Below are 15,000 nucleotides of genomic sequence, written 5' to 3'. Positions count from 1 at the left end.
TATATAATATATATAGTTTTTTGGGGCTGTTTAGGTGTGTTCCTGAATGCCTTTCAACAATGCAACACAGACTTTAAAAGATGGCTTTCGCTATAATGGTAAGTTGTTGAGAGAGAGAGAGAGAGAGAGAAAGAGAGGGGGAAAGAGAGAGGGGGAGAGAGAGAGAGAGAGAGAGAGAGAGAGAGAGAGAGAGAGAGAGAGAGAATTAAAATTCGTTTTAAGAAAGAAAAGAAACAGGTTGTCTTTGAGCAAATCAATATGAACATTGTAGTAGGTTTCTGCTGAAGAATGTACTTCATCTTGACTAAGTCATTACCCGGCAGCGTAGCAACAGGTACCGACTAGTAATACAGAAAATAGTCATCTTTCTATCATCCATCCATCCATTTATTCACCCAACCATTTATTTTTGGAAGTGTTGTTGGGATGGAGTCCCAGCAACAAATCTGAGTTTTCATAATATTGTAACCCCATCCTCTCTTGCATGGATCAGAGGAATTCATTGAGGCAGATTTTCTATGACTGAATACTCTTCCTGCCACCAACCCTCACCTGTTTCCGAGCAAGGTAATATTTTCCCCATGGCCAAACATGTTCTACATAGAAGACTGGAAACACACAACCTCGCTTCTATGATGGTGAGGCTCATTTACAACCATCAAATGATGTTAATAAGCCATAAACAAAACAAAAAAAAATATTAAAATGACAAAATCGGAATACCTACATTGTATTTTTGTACAGGAATCAGATCATACGGACGGTAATGTTGAGATGGTGCCAAATTGAAATATAAATGTTCCTGGCTCCGTGAGTAATTGCATTTGGTATAATATTCTACAGCATCTCGGCCAGACATACTTTTCTGTGCATCCACCTATGACCAAATAAGAATTTCTGTATTAGAACAAGGCGAGTTGACCTGGGACTATAGAAGAACATGTGGAGGCACAATGGCCCAGTGGTTAGGGCAGCGGACTCGCGGTCATAGGATCACAGTTTCGATTCCCAGACCAGGCGTTGTGAGTGTTTATTGAGCGAAAACACCTAAAGCTCCACGAGGCTCCGGCAGGGGATGGTGGCGAACCCTGCTGTACTCTTTCACCACAACTTTCTCTTTCTTCCTGTTTCTGTTGTGCCTGTAATTCAAAGGGTCAGCCTTGTCACACTGTGTCACGCTGAATATCCCCGAGAATTACGTTAAGGGTACACGTGTCTGTGGAGTACTCAGCCACTTGCACGTTAATTTCACAAGCAGGCTGTTCCGTTGATCGGATCAACTGGAACCCTTGACATCGTAAGCGACGGAGTGCCAACAACAACATAGTAGAACACACTTGTCTAAGGTTCTGCACAGTAGGACAGAACCCAAAACCCCATGGTTGAGAACCTCTGCAACCACATATATAGTCACACGTCTGCCTACGCAATTTTTTATAAAAGAAATTGAAAGAAGCTGACCTTGGTCACTTGCTTTTTGCTTGTTTCTTCAGAATCGACCGACTTTTCTTCTGTGATCTTTTTAACCTCAACGATCTTTTGGAAGAGAAAGAAAATAAAAATAATGATTTTTATAATCCTCCTAATCTCTCTTTGGAGAGACAAAGGTTATTCTGGACATTTTTTGCTAATTAAACATTTTGTGCCACAGCATGGCTGCAGTCAAATGATTAAAACAGGTGAAAAAAAAAAACAAAACAAAACAAAAAAAACAAAACAAAGATAATATACAGCACAAATATTTGATTGCTATTAACAAATCACCTGTACAGGTTGTTCAGCAAGGTGTGGAACTCTCATCTGTCCCCCAATTTAGCAATTAAGACACGTAGATATATATGAATACTCTTACCTTTTCAGGTAAACAAACATTGATTGCTTGAGCTGTGAGACCAAGGTACTTCCTCCAGAAAGATTCATCTGAGAAGAAAAATACATCACTTAATTATCAAATAAAGATGTTACTATATTTATATTGTGAATTTCAAGGTGGGTGGCAGGGTGGATAACAGGGTGGATGGTTTTTAAGACAACTAGATGATGTGTCTGAGGTACCTGTCTTTCTTTGTAACTGGGTATCATGTAACTAAGTGTTACAGTTCACTTAATTATATGTAAGTACCACAGGGTGGTACTATCTGCCTACCTGTAAGTATATTGTACCTACTTATGTTGGTACAATCCATCTAGCCATAAGTAGTTACCACTATGGAAGTACAATCCACCTCAGCTATAATAAGGTACCACAGGGATAGTAAGTCCACCTGGCTGTAGGTACCGCTGTGATGGTATAGTTCACCTGTGATGGTATAGGACGGTGAGCTGGCAGAATAGTTAGCATGCCGGGTGAAATGCTTAGTGGTATTTCATCTGCCATTACGTTCTGAGTTCAAATTCCACCGAGGTTGACTTTGCCTTTCATCCTTTCAGGGTCAATTAAATAAGTACCAGTTACGCACTGGGGTTGATATAATCAACTTAATCCCTTAGTCTGTCCTTGATTGTCCCCTCTATGTTTAGCCCCCTGTGGGCAATAAAGAAATAGGTATAGTTCACCTGGATGAATCATTAGTGCATCACACAAAGTGCTTTGTGGCATTTCATCTGCCATTGCATTCTGGTTTCAAATTCTGCCAAAGTGAAATTTACCTCCCATCCTTTCATGATCACTGAAAATAAGTACCAGTTGAACACTGGGAGTCGATGTCAATGATTAACCCTGTCCTACAAAATTTCAGACTTTGTGCTTATAGCAAAAAGTATTATTACTGAGTGAGAGAGCAGCACATATCATGTGACACTGGGGTAAAATATACAAAGCCCAGTATACCCATCATGACTACCCTACCCGTCTGATAAGGGTACACCAGGCACATGCATCACAACCATATGTGTGCGACATGGTGATCTTATATCAAGATAAACAGCGCATGACCTCGCAGGTGGGGCCCAGTCAGAATTTTAGATTTAATTGATTTGCTCCCTCCCCCTATCCAAGAGAGCTTCCCTATCCAAGAGAGAGAGAGAGAGAGAGAGAGAGAGAGAGAGAGAGAGAGAGAGAGAGAGAGAGAAGAGTGTAGTTAGGGTATAAGGTGAGAGAGAGAGAGAGAGAGAAGAGTGTAGTTAGGGTACAAGGTGAGAGAGAGAGAGAGAGAACAGGGATATAAAGCCCAAATTCTTTGAGGCTGGTACCAGGGTGTAAGGATTAGAAATGAGTCGAGTGTTACTTACAGGCAGCAATGCTATAAGCAACTCTTGCCAAAGATTTATTCAGGTCCAACATATTCAAAGGTTTTGGTGCAACAATGAAATTTTCTTTGTCCTGGAAAGAAAAGAAGAAAAAAAAGGAGAAACAGAAACGTTGTAAGACACAGACCACAACAACAAGAATTCTGGACCAAGAGCACACATTTGGTGTGGTGGAGGGAGGGGAGGGGCATAATAAATTTTGTTGATCAAATAGTTGATAAGGGCTTTATTCTATATATTCTCCTTGCTCTCAACCCCCACCCCACCTGAAACAATAAAAGGCAAAATCATCCTCAACAGGGTTTTGAATGGAGAACATGATATACAGATATAATTAAATACTACAAGGTATTTTGTGAACAGATCCACTGGTTCTGCCAACCCACCATGCTGTGATGAGTAATTTATAAGAATAATTTCTTACATAAACACAAGGTTATAAATTTGGGGAGCAGGGGGTGGGTGGGTGGATCTGTTGATTCTATCAATCAGTACTTGAATGACGCTTTATTTGATTGAGCCTAAAAAGATGAAAGGGAATACTAACCTTGGTAAGATTTGAACTCAAAACATAATGGCCCTAACTAAATACCACAGGATTTTTTATTTTTCTAAAGCTCTAAAGATTTTCCTGACCCACTGCAATAAATTATTTAGCTTTAATAAGAGCAGAAGAACAGAGATAAACTGAAGAATACATACATAGAGCTTTGTTGAGAAAATACGTTCATCTTCATTACCAAACAGAGGTTTAAGACGTTTCTTTTGTGTTGCAGAAGAAGCAGCAGTCAGAGGGGTGACAGATTGAGGAACAACTTTTTGACAAGTACAGGGTTTCATTATATACTTTGCACGGTCCCCCATGTTTTCCATCAGCTGGAGGGATATATAAGAGACATGAAGTTTAACAAGTAATTAAAACACTACAAGGCACAAGGACTGCAAGGTTATTGAGGTATTACAAAATACAATGATTGTATGGTTATGAAAATGTTACAAAACACAATGATTCTATGGTTATTAAAATATTACAAGGCAAAATGGTTGTATACTCTTTACTCTGTTTTACTTGTTTCAGTCACTTGACTGCGGCCATGCTGGAGCACCGCCTTTACTCAAGCAAATCGACCCCAGGACTTATTCTTTGTATAAGCCTAGTACTTATTCTATCGGTCTCTTTTGCTGAACCGCTAAGTTACAGGGATGTAAACACAACAGCATCGGTTGTCAAGCGATGTTGGGGGGACAAACACAGACACACAAACATATATGCACACATACACACATATATATATATATATATGTATATATATATATATATATATATATATATATATATATATATATACATATATATACGACGGGCTTCTTTCAGTTTCCGTCTACCAAATCCACTCACAAGGCTTTGGTTGGCCTGAGGCTATAGTAGAAAACATGTGCCCAAGGTGCCACGCAGTGGGAATGAACCTGGAACCTGGTTGGTAAGCAAGCTACTTACCAGCCACTCACGTATACTTATTAAAATATTACAAGGCATAATGGTTGTATGGTTAAGAAGCTTGCTCCCCAACCATGTTGTCTTAAGTTCAGTCCTACTGCAGGACACCTCAAGTGTTTTCTACTATATTCCTGAAAGTTTTGCAAGTGAATTTGGCAGACAGAAACTGAAAGAAGTCTTCTGTACACACACACACACACACTTGTGTGTGTGTGTGTGTGTCTAGGCAATACTTGATGGCTGTAAATGTGCTACCTCCTACGAATAGAATAGGTTCACAAGAGCACAAAGAAAAGAAAAGCTGCACAAGCCCATAGCCAACTCTTTGCCTTCATTCTCAGCAGACCACCAGCACCTGACTTGTGGCAGAACCTTCCAAGCACACATCGGCCTGACTGGCCAATCAGATGCACTGTGACCCATCATTTTCTCCCATGTTATGTCTTTGATCATCAACAATGACAGACAAACATTATTATTTAGAAATAATACATTTCTAAATCTCCCAGAGAGATTTAAGCAGTGGTGATACGATGAAGTAGTTGTATATTGTCAACTAAATGTGACAGTCCCCTGAAGAGAATAATACTACTGTTGGTTAGACCTAGGAAGCTGCACCGCTTCCTGTCGGCCTTGACACATTTCCTGTGTCAAAACATAAGGAAACAGGAAATGTGTCAAGGCTGACAGGAAACGGTGCAGCTTCCTACGTCTAACCAACAGTAGTATTATTCCTTTCAGGGGACTGTCACATTAAGTTGACAGAATACAACTACTTCAAACATTATTATTAGGTGGCAACCTGGCAGAATCGGTAGAATGCTGGCTGAAATGCTTAGCGGTATTCCATCCATCTTCACATTCTGAGTTCAAATTCTGCCAGGGTTGACTTTGACTGTCATCCTTTTGAGGGCCAATAAAATAGGTACCAGTTAAATACCAGGGTTGATATAATCGACAAATACCCCTCCCCACAAATTTCAGGTCTTGTGCCAATTATTATCATTATTGTTATTATTAGGTCATTCAATAATCCCATGGTGATGATGATGGTGATGATGATGGGGAGGTGGAAGAGGAGAAGGAAAGAAAATTCAGCAATTTACCTGAGGAAAGAGTGCCTTCAAGATACTAATGATATCAACATCTACTGCAGGTTTGTCTGCAGATCTGAATAGGTGATATATCCTCCTCAAATAATGTGAAATCTGTAACAAACAATATTATACTGTGTATATGCATGTATACATATGTGGGTAGGTGTATATGTATGTGTATGTGTATGTATGTATGTGTATGTATATATGTGTATGTATGTGAGATACATCATCGTCGTCGTCGGCACTCCGTCGCTTATGAAGTCGAAGGTTGAGTTGATCTGATCAACGGAACAGCCTGCTCATGAAATTAACGTGCAAGTGGCTGAGCACTCCACAGACACGTGTACCCTTAACGTAGTTCTCGGGGATATTCAGCGTGACACAGAGTGTGACAAGGCTGACCCTTTGAATTACAGGCACAACAGAAACAGGAAGTAAGAGTGAGAGAAAGTTGTGGTGGAAGAGTACAACAGGGTTCGCCACCATCCCCTGTCGGAGCCTCATGGAGCTTTAGGTGTTTTTGCTCAATAAACACTCACAACGCCCGGTCTGGGAATCGAAACCGCGATCCTATGACCGCGAGTCCGCTGCCCCAACCACTGGGCCATTGCGCCTCCACCATCAGCATCCAATAAACTTGGAAAAAGAAAGAAAGAAAACTTATTCACCGTATTTCAAATGCCTTGTGTCTTTAACAATCATTCTGTCCCACTATTTAATGAACTTGTTTATTATTTTTTTTAATGTCGAGAGGCAAAGATAACTTTCTTTATTAGCCACACAGGGCTGAACACAGATGGGACAAATACAATGTAGAGTTTTTCTTTTCGATGGGGGCGAGAAAAAAAAAAGTAGGGACAACGATCAAAAGGAATCGAAGACGTTTGGGGTATGTACAAGAAAGATAAATATATACAAAAAGTTCCCAAGAAATGGGGAGGTTTATCCGTGGAAAGAAAAACCTACGAAAAGACCACGCTAACCTCGGGCGATAATGTTACGTGTTAATAGATTTAATTACACAAGGGAAGTAACTCTTTACTTTAAAATTTTTCCGTTTCATAGGACCACGTTCAAGGTGGCTTCGTCATTTATACGTGCCATCCTTGCTACATTCACCCATCTTTTTTGTAAACATTCGTTAGACAACACTTGCCTCTCGACTCTCACCTTCCTTTTCAAGTGATACTTGAAAAAGTTGATGAGAGATTGACCAGAGAGGAAAGTGTTTGTCTCTAATCCTTTCAGACGCGTCCACCAGATGCATTCTTTCGCCATAGCCACAAGTACAATAAAAACAGCTCTTCCTTCCCGTTTAAAGGAAGGAGGCATGACAAAGATAGATATGTTTCTTTATTAGCCACACAGGGCTCAACATAGAAGGGACAACATACAAATGTAGAGTTTTTCTTTTCGAGGGGGGGGGGGACGAAAACAAAGCAGAAAAAAAAACAAACAAAAGTGGGGACAACGATGAAAAAAAAACATCGCAAAACGTTTGGGGTATTTACAAAAAATACGAAATAATACAGAAAATTCCCAATAAATGTGGAGGTTATCCGTGGAAAGAAAAACATACGAAAAGACCACGGTAACCTCGGTCCTTAGTGTCACAATTTGTTAAATAAAATTTCTTTTATTTATGCAAGAAACGTAAGTAACTCTCTGTTTACAAAATTTTAAACGTTTTATAGAATCATGGTCAAGGTGGCTTCGTCATTTATACGTGCCATTCTTGCTACATGTATCCATCTTTTTTCAAAACATTTGCTAGACAACACTTGCCTCTCTACTCCCACCTTCCTTTTCAAGTGATACTTGAAAAAGTTGATGAGAGATTGACCAGAGAGGAAAGTGTTTGTCTCTAATCCTTTCAGACGCGTCCACCAGATGCATTCTTTCGCCATAGCCACAAGTACAATAAAAACAGCTCTTCCTTCCCGTTTAAAGGAAGGAGGCATGACAAAGATAGATAGATAGATAGAGAGAGAGAGAGAGAGAGAGAGAGAGAGCAGCTACATGATTTTAAATATCGTATAATGGAATATAGTGGCAGACAATAAAAATAAAAGTTTAGTTATTGTTAGAAGTTTAAGTGTTCGACTCTTTCTATATCTTCAATCTGTCGATGTACATATGTGGTTAGATAGATTCATTGACAGCTAGAAGATAGATATATTGAAACATAATTAAATTCAAATGAAATAACCTCAGCAAATAGTTGTGGATGTTACTTTTACTTTTCATGTGTAGCAGCCCAAAAGCAGAGGACATGAAATTATCTATGTTCTTTTTTTTTTACATACATTGACAGAAATATAAGTAGAATAGGATATATATATCATCATCATCATCATCGTTTAACGTCCGCTTTCCATGCTAGCATGGGTTGGACGATTTGACTGAGGACTGGTGAAACCGGATGGCAACACCAGGCTCCAGTCTGATTTGGCAGAGTTTCTACAGCTGGATGCCCTTCCTAACGCCAACCACTCAGAGAGTGTAGTGGGTGCTTTTACGTGTCACCCGCACGAAAACGGCCACGCTCGAAATGGTGTCTTTTATGTGCCACCCGCACAAGCCAGTCCAGGGGCACTGGCAACGATCTCGCTCGAAAATCCTACAGGAGCCAGTCAGGCGGTACTGATATATATATATATATATATATATATATAAATATATATATATATATATATATATATATATATATATATATATATATATATATATATATATATATATATGTGATTGTTTATAATTAATAAATAATATTATGAGGGGTTTTCTCCCTTTGACTGACCTTTATTTAAGGAGTTATTTAAGGAGAAATTTGAATATGAACCAGACTTAGAGACGATGTATTTGATGTTTACTTTTTGTTCTTTACCTTTTCCCCTGAAGATGTGTAAGGTAATTTATATCTTTGACTTGAATTTGACAGTTAAATATAGCCTTATACAGAAATGTTGACATAGGAATAAACTTCAATAATAATTGATATCAGTGTCAAAACTCTCTTTTAAATTTTAAATTTTTGATATATAACCAAGGAGATCGATCCTTAAGGAGTCTACTTTAGACCTTTGGGGAGAAATCTCTTGCTATATTGGCAGCGATTAGATGTTTTTCTCATCAACACATTGTGGAGATATCATCATATGAACGAATATATATTATCATCATCATCATCGTTTAACGTCCGCTTTCCATGCTAGCATGGGTTGGACGATTTGACTGAGGACTGGTGAAACCGGATGGCAACACCAGGCTCCAATCTAAATTTGGCAGAGTTTCTACAGCTGGATGCCCTTCCTAACGCCAACCACTCAGAAACAGATATCCTAATTACTCACCTCCTCCTTCCACTCAGAAGCCTGAAGATATTCTGCAAATGGTGCCACAAGAAGTAGAATCTTCTGCAAATACTTCCAAAGGGAATCACTTTGGTGGTGGTGGTGGTGGTGATGGTGGGGAGGGAGTAAATAAAAGAGACAAAGAGAAACAGAAAAAAGAAAGGAAGAGAGAGAATTATTAAATAAGTTAATAATACGGATGGTTATGGTAAATAAAGTCAGGATTTTACATTATTTACATTCGACGGATATTTGTCCTCATCTTGTTTGTTGTTAGCACAACGTTTTGGCTGATATACCCTCCAGCCTTCATCAGGTGTCTTGGGGAAATTTGGAACCTGGGTTCTCATTCCTAAGGTATTTTTCAATGTTGTTATTATTATTATTCAGGTCACTGCCTGGAATCGAACTCAAAATCTTGGGGTTAGTAGCCCGTGCTCTTAACCACTAAGCCATATGCCTGTGGGCAACAAACAAGATGAGGACAAATATCCGTCAAATGTAAATAATGTACATAATTCCTCATCTCTTAAATATAGAATGGATGGAAACAGGTGAGGGTTGATGAGAGGAAAGGCATCCAACTGCAGAAAGTGTGCCTCAATGACTTGGTGAGCATAGAAAAGTGGATGTTAAAATGATGATGTGCCAAGAGGGAAGGAAGTTCTCATGACCCTTTACAGAGTTTCCAAGGCACATAGGAATCATCATCATCATCAACATCATTCAACGTCTGTTTCCCATGCTGGCATAGGTTGGACAGCTTGACAGGAATTGGCAAGGCCAGGGGGCAAAACCAGGTTGCATAGTCTGTTTTGGCTTGATTACATTTGTTAACATATTTCTGTTGAAATACACTGATTTCAATTAATTTTGAGAATAACGAAGAAAACCCCTGCAGTATCAAGGATCAGTTTCCATAACAACCTGAAGGCAAGCTGCTCAGTAACAAATGCATAACAGACGGATGCACACACACCCATGCTGGATGTAGGAATCGATACGCTGGCTGGGGACAAAAGCATGACAGTGGTGTACAGCATTCAGCTCCCACAGACACACACACTGCTCGTAATGTTTGACCACGAAGAAAACTGATGTATTTGTAGTGGACATGTATCCTGTTGTAGTGAATTGGTCAGTTGGATTTGAAAAGACGGCAGAGACTCGATAATTGGAGTATAACTTCATTTATTTAGCATAAATGATACTTTGTTGAGCAGACATTGAAACATATCACTAAATTATAAATGTGCATAACTAGCTACGAGTTACATGTGGAGAAAGCATGTTTATGTGATGAAAAATCACAGTATTGGTTCAGCTTGGTTGATAGCAGTGAAAAACCGCTCTTCTGGGTTGTTGCATATCTCAGCTGAGTTGATAGCAGTTAAAACCGCCTTTCGTACGTTCGAGTCAGAAACCAAATTCATGATTGCCTATCTACTGTTCCCTATGCTGTATTTATAGCCAGCAACGAGGTAGACGATCTATTTTTAGGTATGGTGAAATCCTGCTGCTGATTTACAAAAAGGGCTCCAATTTAAGGTTTTCACTATGGGAGCTGTTAATCTATTTTTAGCTATGACGAAATCCTAACTAACTCAATCTAAGGCTATGAATACGATGCGTTGGTTATGTCTGATGTCTGTTACATATTTGATAGAATAATCTAAATGGTAAAGGGTAAAGGGTACAGGAATCTGTGAAATACTCAGCTGCTTGCTAATGACTTGCAATGGCTTGCACCCTGCCAGTCGGAGCGGAGAGGCGATGTCCCCACCCCCACCATCAACACTGCCCAATACCTCTGATCACTTACGTGTTCCCTTGTAAGCACCAAATGAACACCAAAACCAATTCTTTCTTCAGTTCTAGAATACTGTTAAGAGGAAGTTCTCCTTCTTGTTCAAGACATTGCAGCATCCTGACATAAAAGAAAACAGATGGCGTTAGTGTTACAGTTATCACAAATAGTAGTAGTAATAGTAGTAGTAGTAGTATTTTTCTTGAACCTTAGAACTCATAAAATTGATTACCTGGTCCCCATGGACTATAAGTGATGAAGACCATAACATTCCCCCTGAAAGAGAAGCTAATTTACTGCAGGGTTCAAGACTAGCAATTTTTGAGGGGAAGGGAAAATCAATTAATAATAATGAAAAAAAAAAAAAAAGGCATTGGAGGGGCGATGCATATTCTGCAAAAACACAAGGATAAAATAAAAAATTTAATTGAATAAGTATGTTCTCAGACGAATTCATATTTCAGCAAAATGACATCAAGAGTTATTTCCCCTGCATTTCGTTTATGCAAATGTAACGAAGGAAAAAAACATTTTGATTCACCTGTCTGCCAGTTCTGAAGATAATCAAACCAAAATTTAATGCGTTTGAGCCACTCATCCATTGAGTATTTCTGCCAAATTTGGTGAAAACATGTTCAGCCGTTTTTCAGTAATTTTTCAAAAACATAGACGAGTAACTACATTACTCTGCTTTCGCTTACGTGTACAGGAAAGTAATAAAAATAATAATATATGCTCTGATGCAGTACCAGGCAGTGGCTCTCATGGCTTCTGATCTTAACTGATTGGAAGTGTTATCATGTACATGTTTTGTCTTGGTATAAAAGATGGGCTACAGTAAATATTCTGCTCAATACCACAGATTTGCTTGTCAGTTGTTTGACCTTAACCAGTTGAGCATGTCCCTTGGTGGCTGACGATATGTGCATCTCTGATCATAAGCAGAAGTGGTGGGGGAGCATCATAGCCATGTGTTGAGAGGAATTCTTTGGGGGTTTGAATAATTCACCTCTGGAAACTTGGGTATTTTGTTCATCATCATTAAACAAACCTTATTCAGAGACCTTTTGAATGGAATGGGCTACTTGACCTGAAGAAAATTCTAAACTGGGTCCCACTTGCAAGGTCATGCGCTGTTTATCTTGATATGAGATCACCATGTCGCACATATATGGTTGTGACGCATGTGCCTGGTGTACCCTTATCAGACAGGTAATCACGTTGGGCTTTGTATAGTGTCACTTTGACGGCATGCATTGCACTCTCACTCAATAATGATAATAATAATCCTTTCTATTATAGGCACAAGGCCTGAAATTTGTGGGGAGGGGACAAGTTGATTACATCGACCCCAGTGCTTCACTGGTACTTAATTTATTGACCCTGAAAGGACGAAAGGAAAAGTCGACCTTGGTGGAATATGAACTCAGAATGTGAAGATGGACAAAATACCACAAAGTATTTTGCCTGGCATGATAAATGGTTCTACCAGCTCGACGCTTTAAGGAATAATAATAATAATGGTTTCAAATTTTTTCACAAGTTCAACCATTTCTGAGGATGGAGTGAGTTAGTTATATTGAACTCCACCCAGCCCTACCCCCACTACTCAGCTAATAGCCATTTTCTGATTGGACTAAAAAAAAATCATCAAACTTAAAACCTCTGAAACATTTAAAAAAATTTTTTTTCTGAGAATAAACGAATCCCAAATTTGGATTGAGAATGAAAAATTACACCAATATACAAAATTTGATAATTTTCACTCAATTTTAAAATTTCCAAATTTGTGACAGCAATCAAAAAGATCCCAAAATATTATAGAAGCGGAGTTCAATTTTGATCTCCCATTTTTTTTTTTGTTCTTACTTCTCTCTGATGGATTTCAGCCAGCCTCCTTCCACATACTTGTTCTGTGATGGCAAATGTTTGTCATCAGTCGACTGTTTTGAAGAACTGCTGTTACTTTCGGAAAATTCAGACAATGTCTCTGATGAGATGGAGCAGCTTATAGTATCCTCTTCGAGTTGTGAGTTTGTCTCTTTGATTTCTGGCAAATTTGTTTCTTCGTCAAATATTTGGTGTGGGGGAGGATTTTCAATGGCTAGGGAATAATAAAGAACAATTATGCAGAGTCACGCAGTTACTTTAGATAAGGATGATCAATTATGTAAAACTGGCAAATTCAATAAATTATATACATTTATATATACTGGCAGTGCTCCAGCATGGACACAGTCTTTGGGCTGAAATGTATAAAAGAATAAAAAATAAAAGAATTTTTTAAAATATATATGCGCAGGAGTGGTTGTGTGGTAAGTAGCTTGCTTTCCAACCACATGGTTCCGGGTTCAGTCCCACTGCATGGCACCTTGGGCAAGTGTCTTCTGCTATAGCCTCGGGCCGACCAAAGCCTTGTGAGTGGATTTGGTAGATGGAAACTGAAAGAAGCCCATCATACATATGTGTATATATATGTGTGTGTGTGTGTGTGTGTGTGTGCATATGTATGTGTGTCTGTGTTTGTTCCCCCAACATCACTTGACAACCAATGTTGGTGTGTTTATGTCCCCGTAACTTAGCGGTTCGGCAAAAGAGACCGATAGAATAAGTACTAGGCTTACAAAAAATAAGTCCTGGGGTCGATTTGCTCGACTAAAGGCGGTGCTCCAGCATGGCAATCGACCCCAGGACTTATTTTTTGTAAGCCTAGTACTTATTCTATCGGTCTCTTTTGCCGAACCGCTAAGTTACGGGGACATAAACACACCAACAGAATAAGTACTAGGCTTACAAAAAATAAGTCCTGGGGTCGATTTGCTTGACTAAAGGCGGTGCTCCAGCATGGCCACAGTCAAATGACTGAAACCAGTAAAAGAGTAAAAGAGCATAAGACAATTTTGATATTAGCCAATGACCAGCAATTCCGTGCCAATCAAATGCTGAGACCAATTCCTCAAAATTTTGGAAACTAATCAGATTCCTGTTGTGCCTGTCTTTTATCTTTTACTTGTTTCAGTCATTAGACTGTGGCCATGCTGGGGTACCACTTTGAAGAATTTCTAATTGAATGAATCACCCCTAGGACTTATTTTTTAAAGTTGGTATTTATTCTGTCAGTCTCTTCTGCAGAACTGCTACATTACAGGGATGTAAACACACCAACACCAGTTGTCAAGTGGTGGTTAGGGACAAACACAGACACACACACGCATGCATGCACACACACACACATACCGTGTGTGGACGGGATGCTGAGCGCACTTTTGCCAAAGGACAACAAGCCGAATGAACGCAATAATAATAAAAAAAAATTCCTACCTACATAGTTTAATGACCAATTCAGTCTGTCAAATGATCATATTGTAGGAATAAAATGATTATCATATATTTTAATTTTCGTATGTCTTTTCGGCATCTTGTCTGTTTGGTTTTATGCCTGTTCAGCATTGTGTCCATTTGGCTTCTTGTCCATCAGCAAAAAGTGCATTCGACATCCTGTTCGTGTGCCACATATACACAACTAGGTTTTTCAGTTTCTGCCTACCAAATCCACTCACAAGGCCTTGTTTGGCCTGAGGCTGTAGTAGAAGACACTTGCCCAAGGTGCCACGCAGTCAGACTGAACCTGAAACCATGCAGTTCAGAAGCAAGCTTCTTACCACACAGCCACACTTGCACATATGTTAGGGGTTAACATTTCTTTGGCAAGAACAGGAGACAACTCCAGCCATGTTTCAGTCTTATTCTCACCTCTTTGGCAAAACATAACCTGCACCATATTTCCTGAAGATGAAAGTATCATCATCATCATCACCATCTTTTAATGTCCATCTTCTATGGGTTGGATGGTTTGGTAAGATCTAACATGTCCAAGGACTGCATTGTGCTGCAGTGTCTGCTTTGGCATGCTTTCTATGGCTTGATACCATTCCTAATGCCAACCACTTTACAGAGTGTACCGGGAGCTTTTTCATGGCACCAGCACACACG

The 15,000-nt window shown here is 39.3% G+C and overlaps 1 protein-coding gene across 5 annotated transcripts in view; it reads right to left on the bottom strand.

Moving 5' to 3' along the window:
* LOC106879164 (dynein heavy chain domain-containing protein 1) overlaps nucleotides 1-15,000 on the bottom strand; it is a 141,277-nt gene that overhangs the window by 125,098 nt on the left and 1,179 nt on the right. For all 5 annotated transcript variants that reach the window (XR_016238637.1, XM_089343381.1, XM_089343382.1 and 2 more), the window contains exons 2-10: nucleotides 12,877-13,111; nucleotides 11,023-11,127; nucleotides 9,201-9,288; nucleotides 5,854-5,955; nucleotides 3,952-4,125; nucleotides 3,232-3,322; nucleotides 1,853-1,920; nucleotides 1,462-1,536; nucleotides 728-877 (exon numbers count right to left, since the gene is read on the bottom strand). Coding sequence is in view for 4 of the 5 variants with exons in the window: in XM_089343381.1 (XP_089199507.1) it covers nucleotides 728-877; nucleotides 1,462-1,536; nucleotides 1,853-1,920; nucleotides 3,232-3,322; nucleotides 3,952-4,125; nucleotides 5,854-5,955; nucleotides 9,201-9,288; nucleotides 11,023-11,127; nucleotides 12,877-13,111 (1,088 nt within the window). In the remaining variant the exon portion in view is untranslated. The remainder of the gene's footprint in view (nucleotides 1-727; nucleotides 878-1,461; nucleotides 1,537-1,852; nucleotides 1,921-3,231; nucleotides 3,323-3,951; nucleotides 4,126-5,853; nucleotides 5,956-9,200; nucleotides 9,289-11,022; nucleotides 11,128-12,876; nucleotides 13,112-15,000) is intronic.

Source organism: Octopus bimaculoides, chromosome 27, assembly GCF_046866305.1.
Source record: "Octopus bimaculoides isolate indiv1 chromosome 27, ASM4686630v1, whole genome shotgun sequence".
NCBI classification, from domain to species: Eukaryota; Metazoa; Mollusca; class Cephalopoda; order Octopoda; family Octopodidae; genus Octopus; species Octopus bimaculoides.
This window is presented reverse-complemented; position numbering and strand designations above follow the sequence as displayed.